The following is a 15738-nucleotide window of genomic DNA, read 5'->3' as shown; positions in this document are numbered from 1 at the left end:
AGGACTCAAAATGCAAGTCAGACCAGTTTGCTTTGCTTTTTCAATGATGACAACCTCAAACAACCTTGCCAAGAGAGTTCTGCATGTCACTTTTTATTTCACAACACTTCTCTAAAAACCGTTCAATGACTTAAAACATCTGACGTCCATGAGCAGCTGAGAGCAGCCATTAGCACGTCACGTTTGCAAAGGCCGAGTTGTTACAAGAGGTTAGTAAATTATTCAAGAAGTCATCAACGGGGTAATTTGAGACCTCGTTTGTTTTTCTGTCAAGTTAACAAGCAGCAGGAAGTCCTTAGCCACAGAAAGTCAGTGAAATCCACTACACCTGCTGGCCTGCCTCAGCATCAGGTGCAAGACCCGGCCTGCTCAGCACCCGTGACACACCCCACTACATTTCACAATTGTGATTACAAGCAATTACGTAGGTGAGATCCTAGGAGTGGTTCGGGGTTGGCTCGCCAGGAAACGGCGTGAAGTTTTCTAAGGTCGCTACATTTTACAAACGTGGGTTACACAAAAAAGCCAATCGGTGAATTTGAACATTTCTCACTTTTCCTTTTATCAAATGGAAACATTTTAATTGAAAGACCCACCGGCAAAATGGCTCCAGTTCTGGCAATGGATGGATTCACTTCCTACTCGCTTTGTGTGATACACGCTAAGCAACAGTTTGCGCGGTCCATTAACTTGAGGCAGAGAAGTAAAACAAAGCCCTCCACAAGCTACTACCTTCCCCCTAGGGTTATATAGCTACATTTTTTTTCCAAACGTGGAGTGTGGCCGATCCTGCTACTTCTTGCATAATATTGTAATTGTAATTGCATTTATATAGCGCTTACTACCCCTGTTGAGGCATCACAGCGCTTTTCGGCGAGTAGCCCGCTACTCCGGAGCCCAAAAAAGGATTAGTGATGAGTTAGTACAGGGAAATATTAAATGTATTTGAGTGGTGGACGTGTGGGTCTGTTATTTGGGTTGAAAAGAATACTGGAGGGATAGAAGAGGGAGGGGGTTTGCATTTATATAGCGCTTGGTACCCCTGAAGCGGCATCAAAGCACTTATAAACATTTATGCTTATCAGTACGGTCACGTGGAAGAGAGCATAGATGTTCCACCATTGGGAACATTTGTTACAGAGGGACAAGCATTATGCACTGCCACGCTTCTTTTTGTCCACAAAAGGTTAGTACACTGTGGCATCCCCTCCATCCCCGCAGAATGTGACGAGGGCGTATAAATCTCCCATATCTCACAGATATTAATTGACGTTGGGATGAATGGGGACACCATTAATGGTTGGGGACCTCATGAAGGGCTGGGGTACCCGTGCCACAGGAACCTGCGTTACACTCCTGCGCACAGATAAGATGTACGATTTTTACGCGTCACGATGAACATTTTGAAGCTGGTGCAAGAAGGACCCTCCCTGTGGTTAGAACCGAAAAAGAGACAAAAGACAATCCCATGACTTACTTAGCATGAAAAATAGCAGGGCTGCAATGGAGACATGCACTGACCCATGCCAGAACAGCTGCACCCAGAAGCCGCTCTACATGCTACGGGTGTAGGTGAAATTGGATACACCTCATGTCAAGATGTCACATAGTTGCCCTCAAGGAGCAAGTGTTTTTTTTTACTATACCTTGCTGCATTTTGACAAAAAAAGCAGGAAAACAACAGTGTGTGCGGCTAGAGAACCTTACATAAATATGCCATTTAACTGTCACGTTGTTGATCTTTGATGGACTCTAATTTGGTAACAATAAAAGTCCTGGTAATGGGAACCCAGAAGGAAGATGGAAGGCTGGAGTCTGAAAAATAGTGTAGAATATCTTTAACATCTTTGGGTGCACGTTTCCTGAAAAGAGTCTCTGTATGTCAGCTTTATTCCATCGACTTTTATGGGTGACCAGTTGAGCTAACAACCTCACTCCCTAGTTCAGCGTTATCAAGAGTATTCTATCTGCCGAAATTCACTGGCCAAAGAGGGCAAAAACAAAGTCATGAATAGACAAATGGTATTCTTCCATAAGACCAGCCCCCACCCCAGTCACCATGGGCAGGTACACACAGTACCTGGCCAAACGGCATACCCTAGCGGTCTCGATCGGACACCCAGGCGATGCTGAGATGAGACCAGCGCTTAAGGTATATTATCACAAAAAACAAATACATTCACACAAAAAAAAACTCTGGTTAAGAAACAAATGATTCTCTCTCGTCAAATCACCTGATAACCAACAATATAAAAATAATCTTTAAAAAATGCAGTTGAATGGACGTTATGTATTATGATTTGAAACCTAAAAAGAACTGATACATGCTAGTCATGGGTAGCTACGCAATAATGTGCCCCTCCCTAAGCACTGAACATTTCAAATCAATAAATTGCATCTAGACAATCACAAGCTAAATTCTTCTCAACTAAGCCTGGGCAAAATTTGATTTACAAAAGCATAATCTAATGTGATTTCTGTTATCTCACAATAAGGTTATTATGCGAAATGCCAGAAATTACGCCATTATGCCACATCGCGTATTTGAGATTAAATCTGGGTACAAATCTTATAATCAGAGCACAGGAACAAAAACTAAACGTGAATGTCACATGCGAAGTTGTACAATATTTGAGCATGAAATGTTTTCTGTGATACAAAATAAGGCAAAGTACTGGATTGGCATTTCGCTTAATAACACATAATTTTTGGGGCATTTTGTGTTATGCGTGAATTTTGCTCAGGCCTATTCCAAACCTGAAGTGTAGCATGCCCATTTGTGGGGAAAGCTGTTGGCTCAAAAAACTGATGTCGTTAGGCTAATCTTAAATGAATATATTTGGTGGGATAGTTTAAAGGGTCAGCTGGTGAATGATGTCACGATAGGCCTCAAAATTCCAGCTGACCTCAAACAGCGCACTGGAGCGGCTGCTGCTGATGATGGTTAGAGAAGCAGGTCTAGGCAAAGAGAACTTTTTTTTCCCTTCTCTACAGTGGATAGAGCCTGTAGACTTCAGCAAAGCACAGCGGTGAAGGGATAGGGCGGTTACCTTTCCGGAGCAGCTCCTGCAGGCTCTCCACACTCTGATTTAAAACTGCCCAGATCTCCTCTTCTTGCAAAGGCCCTCCTCGAACTTCCAGTGCCTCTGCCAGTGACACGTGCATATTACCTGTGGACAAACACCAAATGGTTAGAGTGGGCAGCCATTTTGGCTACACATACAAAGACCAATCTTAACAGGAAGCGTACAGAGGAAGGTCTCCTTTAACCAGACATGTTTTAATAACAACCACTGAACATGTGAACGATTCTCACCCAGATTCATGCAAATATATCACACAAGCATATTATAAAAACGTGGAATAGATTTGGCTCTTATTAAACAATGTTGGCCATCTCTACTTTTATCCAGATCAGTGAAATACATCGGGAAGCACAGCAAAACGATCCGTGCAAAATTCTCAGCATGCCGGACTAGGACGAAAGCAGTTCCGTGACGCTACCAGACATGAACACGTTGACACCTTAAGATGTTTTGTCACTGTGCTTGGCTCCAGTGCGCTTTCCCTCTCACCTGGGACCTCTTCAGAAAGGTACCTTTGATTACGTCACAACACTCATGGCAAGATATGGAGCGCACAAGCCTGCCAGACTTCCACCGAAGCTGCTGAGGTGGGTGGAAGGGTGTGTAGGCCATGGGAGAGGAGACGTGGGAGCACATCTGGGAACAGAACAGGTTGAGGGCGGCAGATGCTGAAGGCACATACAGGAATAAGAAGTCATTTAGGGCATAGCGTGACAGCTAGAAAAAGCCTTCGGAGACTAACAATTTACTGTTTTTTTGTTTGAAATGGTGTAATGAAGAGAAAGTTGCTCACACTAGATGACAAGATGCAGCAGCACTTTGTCGACGAAAGGCTCCTTCACAAATGCCTTGACCTACTTCTGTTTAGAAAAACTATAGAAACACCGTGAGGTTTTGGGAAGTCTCTAGTGTAGTGGCGTGGTCATCACCATGGACCCCACAGTAGCAAAGTCATACGCAAAGATTTCAAAATGCCTTCTGGACTGTTAGAGATTGCACATACCAACTATCTGAGCTGGGCTTCTCCACAGAACATACTACGGAACATGATAATAGGGGGTTGCCACATGGCGCTGCATACTCGAAGAGAAGGGAGATAGGGTGTCAAAAGCACAGTCACCTAGGCCAGAACAATTTTAAAAATCAAGCACTGGCAAAGCCAATCGGTCCAGTCTTGGCAGGTTTGCATTTGTTTTCCAAACACATGCAAAAAAATGGAAAAGGTGTTCAAAGAACTGCGTGGACTAGTAGCCCTCACACAGAAATGCACTCTTTTTAAGCAGATGTTCCCATGTGGTCAGGCGAAATGCATCACTCAAGTAGAAGAAAAACAATGACTGAAGTAGGCTGACCTATTGCCCCTTTCTGTATTCTGCGGTAGGTCAAAGCAAAACACGAATAGCACATTGTACTTTTATTTTGTTGGATACCATGAGCCACATTTAATTTGGAAAACATGGAGCCATCGAGCAACAAAACTGTCTCCAAGTCAGACCTTAAAAATAAATAGAGAGCTTACAAGGGGAGGAGAGAAAAAAAGGATTAGAATCACAACAGGGGACCCATCATGCATGGAAGTCGCCCACAGCAGGGGCAACCAACAGAACCAGCTACTTTGAGGGAAGAGATAAAAATTTCAGGCCATTTTTTACTACCCAGTACACAGGTGAATAAAATGTATATAAACAGGCCAAACATATTTAAAAATCATATACAATTTCTGAATGCTCCAGGCAGAGGCAGCGAGACATTTGCAATTCCTAACCATCACCCATCCCCATGATTTTAGTCATCTCATGCTCTGATCCAGATCCTCCTTGCATCTCAAAACGAATTTGGGCCCCACCTGAAATTATGAAGGCCCCACCAGAATTTTGCCTAATCATCTCCCACAAAGGAGAAGCTAGGGCCACTCAGATGTGTACCAAAACTACCATGCCAGAGGCGTCCCCTGATGACCCCCCCTCCCCCGGGCAGCTTTAAAAGAGAAGAGACTGGACAACCATTCATAGCTTGATCCCCTGGCGCAGATCACAGCTTTCCTCAAGTGGCCACAAAAAGGCACACCCAGCTACTCGGTGGACCACAAAATAATTATGTGCCCGCCCCCAAACCCTTTCAATAATTAAAGCCATGACACTCCCATAAGGTACAAATTAATAGCCAATTATATGAAATATTTTTTCTGTGAATGGCCAAGTTCACTGGTATCACTCCCAAACATGAGCCCACCCACTTAAAAATAACAGAACACTAATATGCAATATGAAACCAACAAAAATATTAGAGTCAAAACTACAAACAATAAAAAAAGAAGCCAATAGCAAACTCTCAAAGATCAAAAATCAAGTTCAAGTAGATGGGTAAAAGCACAGAGTTCCTTGCAGCTCCTAAATGAAGAGCACCCAGAGCGAAGGGTGGCCGACATGAGGCGGCAAAAGAGGGTGCCTGACCCAAGCACCGACATTTATAGGCTGGTGGGGCATGCCTACAGCAGCCACCACCCACTGCAACACCCCCCTCCAACCCTGGCATACTACCAAAGGCACACCATCAATAGCCTGCGGCCTCTTGAACAGAAGGAGAAGCCTTTGCATCCATACCCACCATTACCGACTAGGCCCTTTCATTGTCGTCAGGCATGATCCTATTGGTGGCCACCTTTATGCACGGGAGAACATTATGATAAGGAGAAGTCTGGGAGCCAGAACGTGTGAGTGGAAAAACAAAACGTTATGCTATATAGAGCACTGTAGGGTTCTTGAAAACAAGCACCTCAAATAGATTAAATATTTTGCAGCAAGCTTCAGACTGGGTCATGGGTTGCTACGGGTTCAAGTGTTAAGGGGGTTGGCCACAATTTTCATTAGCTAATCGTAATCTTGTGCAAGTCTTGTTTCGTGTGTTATGCATATTTTGTGTCCCTTTTAGGTGCATGAGACTGCTTCAAGGCAGAAAATGTCTTGCTGGAACTGTGTGCTGAGGCCCTGAGATAGCTTCCTGCTTCAACAAGTCTCTCGCCAGCATCTCAAGGGAATTTGTATACAGTCAGCCGGAATACAGCAAAATGTATTTAGCACAATACACTTGATTTTCATAGCGTGCAATTTTGAGGAAAATTATATGTATTACGCAAATTATAAATTTCACAATTTTGCCCATTATTAGGTGGCAGATGAATCCACTGCTTCTCCTCCCTTCGGATGCTCAGGTTTGGCCACTTGGGCCTTGTGCTGCTGCACAGAGAACGATCTCTATGCCACAGATCCATCACTTCTTCAATGTGATGGGAACACAACAGAAGAGGGCATGGCTGTTTATTCAGCCAGGGTGCTGCCACAGCAACCAGCTCGGGAATGCCGTGAATGTGTTAGCTTCCTTCAGTCAGCCCTAGATCTCTATTCAAGCCTCAAAGCTCTTAAATAAATAATACAGTCAACACCATGTACCTGCTGTGGAGTCTGATGAAAAGAACACTCTTTCCAATGACATGCAGCTACAGAGCAAGCATCGAAATATCCGTCTTTTTCACTTAAACATTTCCGCTCCTTTTCCTCTGTAATTTACTTCTGCGCTTCTGCTCCTCCAAATCCTCAAAGAGATTCAGGTCATTCCTTACCAAGATAATTCAATGCATTCTCCATTCCCTGTCACAGCAGATGGGGTCACCCACCACTGAAATCCTGGATACAACTACTTCTGTCATTTTCCAAACCTGGAGGAAGCTTTGAACCCTGCAGTCCCCCTTTTTAAGTCTCGCCTGTTACAGCGCTTGTACTGCATGCGCCCTCGCTTGTGAGATATTCTATCCAACAAGGGGCCTGCAGCCCGTCCGCAGCTTACCATTCATTGGCTTCACTCTCACTCTTATATCCTGCCTTCTGATTGGCGCACGCTTGCTGGCGTCACTTCTTTCCGCTGGAGCATGGACTAGGTTCTGATTGGACCAAGTTCTGATCGCTTGATTGTGGTCCTTCTGATGATCATGCTGTGACTGAGGTACTACTTTTATTCTTCTTCCCTGTCGCCCTTTGATGAACCTTTTGCCATTTGTAACTATGTTTTATTTGCAACACACGCTTCATAGAAGCCCTTTTCTCCTTAGAAATGGAAGTTTATTGTGACAACAGTTGTCATCTGCTTCCAAATGTATATTCACTAGACATGGACATGGGCACAACCACATTCTTTATGTAATAGGACTTTTTGCCAAATGCCATATGTTTTTTCTTTTTCATGCATGGGGAGATTAACTGATTTTCTCAGAATCACAGGGGTATTGCGCCGAGACCTAACAAGCCTTGGCACCACCAATAAGTCTTGCCTTTGAGACTTTTGACTCTGCCATTGCTTTTTGTTTATGCTGTACATCATTGGCATTGTCAACTCGGCAATGATTTGTAGCCATGCTGTATAGCAGCGTGGCTCATGTGCACCAGCGCTAAAAATAATATAATGAAAGGACTATTTTAAAATTTGTTTTAGCCATACTGCAAAGCAGCGTGTAGCATGGGTACATAACATTGCCAAAGTCAACAGCTCTCATAGGTGAGACCTAATGGATTTGCCAATGCTTGCTTTTTGGTCCTGGAGTCTTGCTTGCCACATCTCACCACTATCCAACATCTTCCAAATCTTACTAGTCTGTAAAGGCTACCTGTGCCGGCCGCATTAATGAAATCTTGTTAACGCTTGTGCTTTCAACCGTGTGTGGGACAGCACGCCTCCTAGCTCCCTCGTGTTGACCACACTAGAAGGTCTTCTTTGCTTGCTTTCTCCAATTATCTTTATCCATCATCCCGCAGCAGACAACCCAAAACCAGAAGAAAATACTCCAAATACCTCAGACACTCTACAGTGCCAAGAGGCCCTGGAAATGGGAAATCCACTACTATGAAACATGTGATAAGCAATATAAACACAAAGCGGCATTGCCCTGCCTAGTCATTGGTAGGCTCGTTATACCATTTGAACAAATGGTAACTTGGAAAAACACACAGAAGTTACCTTGTAAATGAGGGGTAGAGTGGTTGCACACATGGGGGGTCTATTGCACTTTTGTGAATCTACTCGGAAGACAAACACACGTATAATGAACCATGGGAATCCGTCATATCCGGGATTTAGACAGACGGTGTTGCACTATATGAACATGTGATATGCTGGATATTTAAACTTCAGTACCTCACGTTCATTTTGTGCACAACACAGTAGTGCAAAAAAACACAACTTCCACGAACAACAGCTGCTCGTATTCTGGTCATTGACGTTGTTTCAGTGCTCCTGATAGAATTTAAATGTGAACAGCCTTTAGTTACGCGACCAGGTGTAATGGTGGAATTTCACGTGACAAGGATCATGCAAAATGCCAGAAATTACGCAAGAATATGCTGGCATAACAACATTTTACCTGTGCCTAGAAAAAAGGCAGGTGGAGGTGTTAAGGAACCAAACAACTGCCAAGCAGGGTGTCCACTGTGCTAAAAATTCATCAGCATCGATTGTACTCCAGGAAACGTACTGTAGTGAAATCATCAACAATCATGTACAACAGATCAAGAAGAGCCATACACGGATGCATGTTGACACACACACACACACACACACACGGGGTCAAGAGGTCACAAATACTTGGACACCACCACCACGATTGGTTTTCTTTCCAGACACCTGGAAAGAGAGGCTCCTACAGCAGGATGAGGGGATACAATTGCATGAGTAATAGTGTATCCATGACAGGGAGAACTGTACATAAAGAGAGGGATTGTACAGACACTGGGACAGTCTATTATCGAAACATTAGACCGCGTCAATATGCTGACAGCGGGAATGTAAACACAGGCTCTGAGGCCAGAAACACACTATCAAAAGGACAGAGATTACACCAACTACAAGGACACTTCTTACCTGTGACCTGAACATATACTTCCTGACTCCCCTGGAGTTACACAACTCCTGGAAACCACACAGCCGCAGGTCACTAATCTGTATAACTAAACATGGCTCTAAGCCAAAAAGCTGTGGAAATAGTGAACGCCGCCACTATACTAAAAGGTGTACGGTAACATCGAGGATAGGTTTAATTTACAAGAAAAATAAACGATTTGATATTTCATCGTAAATTAATAACATCTTCCAGTTTCAGAAACAATTTACAGTTAGGGACAATGGATAAGAATGCAATATCATAATGAGTCACGTTAATGCACAATTTAAGATATTTAAGGTCCCACAAAGTTATAAATGAGCATCGCCCAACCAAATGCAGACCGAGACATAAATATGAGAAATTCCCTGGAGTAAATGCATTCAAAGGTGCCATATGAGAATGAGGAAACCGGTGCTGTTGTAATGGATTTTAATTCATATCATTCTCCTCTTCTGTTTTACACATGCTCATCTGTACACAAGCGTAACAGGAGTAAAGGAGCCAGACTAACTTCTTATGATTGTTTTGTGCATGCACCCTCTTAAGAACACTGTGCATCAAACCTTAGCACAAGCATCAGGGACATCAGTATAGGAGTAAGTGCCATGCGCCATGGCCTAGCAGTATCAAGTGAGCATGGCTCGTAAAGAGACGGTTCTCCCAGATCAGAAGATGTACAGTTATAAGACACACATCTAAACTTGGATTGAAAGTCTTATATTAAAGTTGCCAGTGTTGTCTTCATAAGAAAAATAAAATAGGAGTTATTAGAGGGTGCGAGCACATCTGCAAATGTGCATTCTTCACATAGTGCTCTTTTGCCTTTGGAAGCTCTCTGGTTTCTTTTATGAACAATTTTACGTTAACTGCACCTCCTCCTGCCAGGGGCTCTTGACCGTTTTCAACACATGCACCACCCGCCAATGGCCTTCATTACCTGTGCTCAGAATTTTAGCGACTGAGGGAAACATGGCTGAAGTAGACAAAACGAATCTAAGAAACTATTACTGTTTTTTAACAGCATAGAGCACTATGGATGGCTCCAATAGGACTAGGCATTATGGTGGTGGAGGACAGCTGGGTTGCACATTTAAGAACCATACTTTTAAATTAATATTGGCAAAGTCAACACGTCTGGTGTTGGAAGCCAACCTTAAACTTTGTCAGTCTTGTTTTGTCATGGTTTTTGTAATTATTTTTGAGGAGGGGACAGGTTCTCACCAATATTAAAAAAATAAACACTGGCTAAAAGCAAAAATATATTTGGGCCTCACAAAGCACGCTTTCCCAAAGCATTTCTTTGTACTGAAGGGAACTACTTTGAGTGTGACGTGCTCCTTGTGATAAAGCAGAATGCTGTCACTCACAGTGACATTAGTCAGTGGCCGAACTGGCTGGCACACAACCCATGCTGTAGTGGGCAAAATTAAAATGTGAATGACAACAGCGGATCAATGGCAGAAGAGGGATAGCTGAAACCACATAAGTACATTACGCAATATACTTGGACATTTGTTTATCATTATCAGATCTGGTGTGAGACAAAAACTTTTACATTTTACTAAAAGTACTGAAACTCTATATAATTTTTGTTTTTAGTACTTTTAGTAAAATGTAATGTTTAATGATAGACAAAAGTCCAAGCTAAATGTAGAGGTATTGCCTGAAGAAATGTGTTACACAGTTTTGGCCCTGGCATTCCATATAAGTGTTCTGCTTTCAGGGCAAAAAACAAAAATACTCTTGCAAAGTCTCCTGGTGAGCCCTAAAGGACCATATCTTTTTGAAATGTGCTTTCATTTAACAAGACTTTTGCAACATCGTTGATTAAGGGCTCTTGGCAGGAAAGGCTCCTCCATTTGGGTGTAGGAGATTCGCCCCACTAATAAAAATGCCCCAGAGATGAAAACTAAAAGGTAATAAAGTTAAATTATTACCATTGTATTTTTCACTAACCCGCTTTCCAAGCCAAGTGTCAGAGCGGGGCCATTGCTGCTGACTGGCAGCAGCAGGGAGGAGTGGTAGGCTGGGCACTTAAGTTTAAAGTGTGCATGCCACTTTGGCCGGCTGACTTGCAAAGGCCAGCCAGACATGCGCACTTTAAACCAGTCGCCCCCGCAAAACACATAAAAATCCCAAAACCAATGCCCCTTGGTTCACCTCCGACCTAGCAACTTTTCATCTATTGTGTAGAAAAGCCGAACGTAAATGGCGCAGAACATATGACATTGACGACCGTCTCTCATACATCCAACTAAGGAAAAATTACCTCTCCAACATTAAATCTGCCAAAAAAACCTTTTATGTCAACGCTATTAAGGAGTCTAATCAGAAACAAAAAACTCTGTTCTCAATAGTGAAATCGTTCACCCAGCCCAAAGCGCTACAACCCGAAATCCCCCCATCCCAAGATCTTTGCAACAAAATAGCGGACTACTTTGAGGAAAAAAAATCGACGCCATTCAAAAAAATGTCCCCCCTTCACAAACAACTCAAGGTGCACGCATCCCCCCCCCCCCCCCACCAGATAGAATCTCCAGCTGGTAGCCTTAAGAATGTCTCCCCTGTCACCTTAGATCAAACCAGAGAAGTCATCCTGGCGTGCAAATCTGGTTCTCCATCTGACCCCTGTCCTCCCAAAATCCTCCACCAACTCATCGACGTGGTGAACCCAATCATTAACGATATTGTTAACTCATCGCTTCGCACTGGATCTGTCCCCCGCCTGTGGAAACAGGGAATAGTCAAACCTCTCATGAAAAAAGCCAACAAATCCCCGTCTGACCTCACCAATCTTCGTCTGATCTCACTCCTCCCAGCTTTGGGGAAAATCACCGAACAAATGGTTTACAGAGAACTCAAACGATATCTGGAAGCTCACAATATACTCCATCCGCAACAATCTGGTTTTCGCCCCAATCATTCGACCGAAACAGCACTGATAGAACTGTCAGACTCAATAAAGATGCTGCAAGACCAGAAGAAGAATGCCATCCTCATTCTTCTCGACCTCACCGCGGCTTTCGATACTATCTCCCACTCCATCCTGATCAGCAGACTGACGGACATAGGGATTTCGGAAATCGCTCTATCTTGGATAAAATCATTTTTAACCGACAGGTCCCAAACTGTCGCTCTTGGCCCTGTCCACTACAAAGAGAAGAGGGTTTCCTCCGGTGTACCCCAGGGCTCCATCTTGAGCCCCCTCCTTTTTAATATTTACCTTATCCCACTCTTATCCCGGATTGAGTCATTCGGCATACCTGTAACATCGTATGCCGATGACACGCAACTCATCGTACCCCTAGAGGAAAACTCGACCAAGGCAGAGCTTAACCTCAAAAACTGTCTGACGGCGGTCTTCCAATGGATGGATACTAACCATCTCAAATGCAACTCCAGCAAAACAGAGATCCTCCCCATTGGAAGAAACACCATCTTCTGCCCAGCCCTCTGGTGGCCGGAAAACTCAGCTGCCCCCCCCCCCCCCAGACCGTAACAACTGCAAGGAATCTTGGCGTCCTATTCGACTCAGACTTATCATTCGACCAGCACGTCAGGATTGTAGCGGGCCGATGCTTCGGAATTATAAAATCTCTAAAAAAGTTCTTCGACTTTCTACCGCTTGATTCCAGGAAAACAGTAACAGTGGCCCTAATAATCTCACGCTTGGACTACTGTAACGGTCTCCTTGCAGGAGCAAAAAAGGCTACACTGACCAAGCTCCAAAGTGTACTTCACACCGCTGCCCGACTGGTCCTAAAGCTGCCCAGAAAATCATCAATATCCGCAGCTCTAAGATCCCTGCATTGGCTCCCACTCCACAAAAGAATATTTTGTAAAATGTTGATTGTCGCCTTTCGGGCTTTTAACAAATCCGGCCCTAAATACCTTACCAGACGCTTCCCCCACTACAACCCGAGTAGATCCCTCCGCTCCTCCCATGACAACCTCATCCTCCCCATCAGGTTCAATTTGAAGACTAAAGGTGGAAAAACCCTAAGCTTCCTGGCCACTAAAGCCTGGAACCTCATGCCCAAAAATCTGAGACGGCAAACTCACGAAAAGCCTTTCAGAAAACTGCTAAAAAGTTGGATTTTTAACCTTCCGGATGACTACACCAAGGCAGCCATCTAAACTCCTACAGCTACTACGATTTGTTTTCGACCCTCTACCAGGAAATTCAGCGCCAAGATGCTCCTTCCGGAGCGAACACTGCGCTTTATAAATACCCCCACAAATTCCACAAAAATTCCACAAGTCTAGCTGTCTTAGACAGCTGGGTGAACAGCAAGCACAGATCTCTAGTGCTCCTGTGAGCGCTGAGAGCCCTCTCCATCCAATCCTGGTGCTTCTCTCATGCTGGTTAGATTTAAACAATTTAACTTTAAAACTATAATGTAATGCATGTCAGCAGTTTTGTTAATGCAATTGCACCCATTTGCCCGCCCAACCACTTTCAGTAGTTGGCAGCTGCCAATGACTCTTGGGGAAAAATACCACAGGCTAAAAAAACAGAAGAGATAAAAAAGCAATAAGCCAAGAAAAAGTGTCACTGTTAAGATGGCATGTCTCCACTCTCACAGATCCCTTAAGCACACAGGCAGACCACACAATATCGTAACAACCTCCCCCTCACACACACGCCGCAAAACAGATCATAGGAACACTATGTCTAACTCAATCTGAAGAGGAAGACTGGGGCGCTCCCACCTCGCAGACTCCCCGAAACTAGAGGAAAACATTGATTTCACTGAGCCCGCAGTTAAGATGCTAAAGTAGTCCCATGCATTTAGAAAGTGGGGAATCCATCTCACTTTCTCCAAAGATTTCATCATGATATCTACTCTATTAATTGTCCAGCAGCCTCTTATACGAGTCAAATGTTGTCTTTTTTATACTTATCAAATGCACTCTGTCAGATGGTCTGATATTTGTGCATATGTATCACACATTAAGCATTTCTGTTTTATTATGAAAAGATTTCCTAATTGTAGTGCTTTGAAGCTTCACCTGCCTGGCAAGAAAAATCCCAAAAAATCATAATATGTAACACGAAGAGCACATTCGATTGCACATCAACATCAACCTCTGACACCCTGAGTCGGGAATGTGACCTTGAGAAAAACTAGAACAATTAACACTGAAATATGACTCATTCTGAATGTCTGTCAGTGTTTGTGGCCACTTCTCCAGTAGACATCATGACATTTGAGTTACGCTAGGGAAATTCTTGAATTTCGTATTTCGTGAAATTTGTATAATGCAATTTCTCATACTTTAGACCTGAAACTCGCTGGCTAAATAAGCATTATGCAATTAATTATGTACCGAAGTCTTCTACTGCACTGTTCCAATGTTAAATTTCTTTAATTAATGAAGCATTGTAGTCTCTTCAGTAGATAAACGTTTTCATGACATAAAATAGAAATCCAATGGGACTAAACTGCAGACTCGTCACGGGCAAAAATAAATACAAGGCGTGCGTAATGCGAATTGAATAAAATTGCTTCATAAACAAAAGTATCTAAAGCGAAACCCTTACAAACTGTCACAGGGGCAAGTATTGTCTACATCAGAACCTATCTGCTTTCTTTAAGCCATTTATCACCCTTATCTAACCCAGATAGCTGCTCGGTGGCGTTAACCCTCTCAATTATATCTTATTTTGTGATAAGAAGCGGCTCTGTGTACTCTAGACACGAGACAAAGGCCTTGGTATGCATGCAGCCAGGTAACGTGGCAACCGGACTAGCGGGCCCTGCCTCCGTGTCATCCTATTTCACTGCAGACCTTGTTTCTGTGGCGTGTTTGATGCTCTTATCGCCCTGGTTATCTTCTAATACCTCACCGGAAACCAACAGTCGACAGCAAACCGGTCAGCTTCACACCTTGCGCACCGCCCATGAGGCCTTGCAGTGGTCTCCAGGTGAGAAGAAACGTCGCTCAGTTATTTATGACGTGCACATCACTGACTGGACAGCATCAGGGGGCCAGGCAGGGAAAAGAAACTCCGAGCTGGGGCACCAGGCAACCAGGGGTTAGCAAAAAAACAAAAGCCAGCGTGACTTTTTTTGCTTTAAATTGCCGGAGTCCGCCAGTGATTTTCCCTCTCGACATGACTTGGCGAATGGACTTTGCTGGAATACAATACTTATCCAAATGTGTTTCCTGAAATAGTCACTCCAAGTGTAGCATACAGCCACATTTGAGCTTTTTGCCTCTATTAGTATTGAGGCGGAGTGAGCAATACACATGGAAATGTCCCAGCATCATCAACATGTCCTACCATGGCCACTTCCTGTTCTGCTGCTAACCTGGGCAACAATAAAGCACACACACGTCTCATTTTTTTGTGCAAGCCTGGCACAGGGATTTATTCCCCTTGTGTAAATAAATTCTTGAATATTTGGGGATGGAAGCTTCAGCTCTAACAGCTTTCCTGCCCCCCTCGCTCCCGCTCGTTGGTCCTTCCTCCTGGGCCCCCATCGCCACAGTGTGCTCCTAAATGCAGGCTGCTGCTGTCATGTGTAGACGGATGGTCGCCATGTTTGCTCTGTGGGGGTTCATATAAAGTGCACTTACAATACAAACAAAAAAGCAGCACCAAATTACTACTTATAAACCATGTATTGCACATAAAATGAAGCGTTATTCATTTTATAGGTGCACGGTGTCCACATATTAAGTTAACATGTCAATGTTCCTTTCACTAGTTACTAC

The 15738-nt window shown here is 43.7% G+C and overlaps 1 protein-coding gene across 8 annotated transcripts in view; it reads right to left on the bottom strand.

Annotated features, from left to right (window-relative positions):
• Nucleotides 1–15738, bottom strand: part of PTPN13 (protein tyrosine phosphatase non-receptor type 13) — a 981974-nt gene that overhangs the window by 744099 nt on the left and 222137 nt on the right. For all 8 annotated transcript variants that reach the window (XM_086961883.1, XM_086961888.1, XM_086961886.1 and 5 more), the window contains exon 2: nucleotides 3051–3170. In XM_086961883.1, the coding sequence (XP_086818009.1) occupies nucleotides 3051–3165 (115 nt within the window). In that variant the 5' untranslated portion in view covers nucleotides 3166–3170. The remainder of the gene's footprint in view (nucleotides 1–3050; nucleotides 3171–15738) is intronic.

The sequence above is a fragment of the Lissotriton vulgaris genome, chromosome 3_1 (assembly GCF_964263255.1).
Source record: "Lissotriton vulgaris chromosome 3_1, aLisVul1.2, whole genome shotgun sequence".
Taxonomy (NCBI): Eukaryota; Metazoa; Chordata; class Amphibia; order Caudata; family Salamandridae; genus Lissotriton; species Lissotriton vulgaris.
This window is presented reverse-complemented; position numbering and strand designations above follow the sequence as displayed.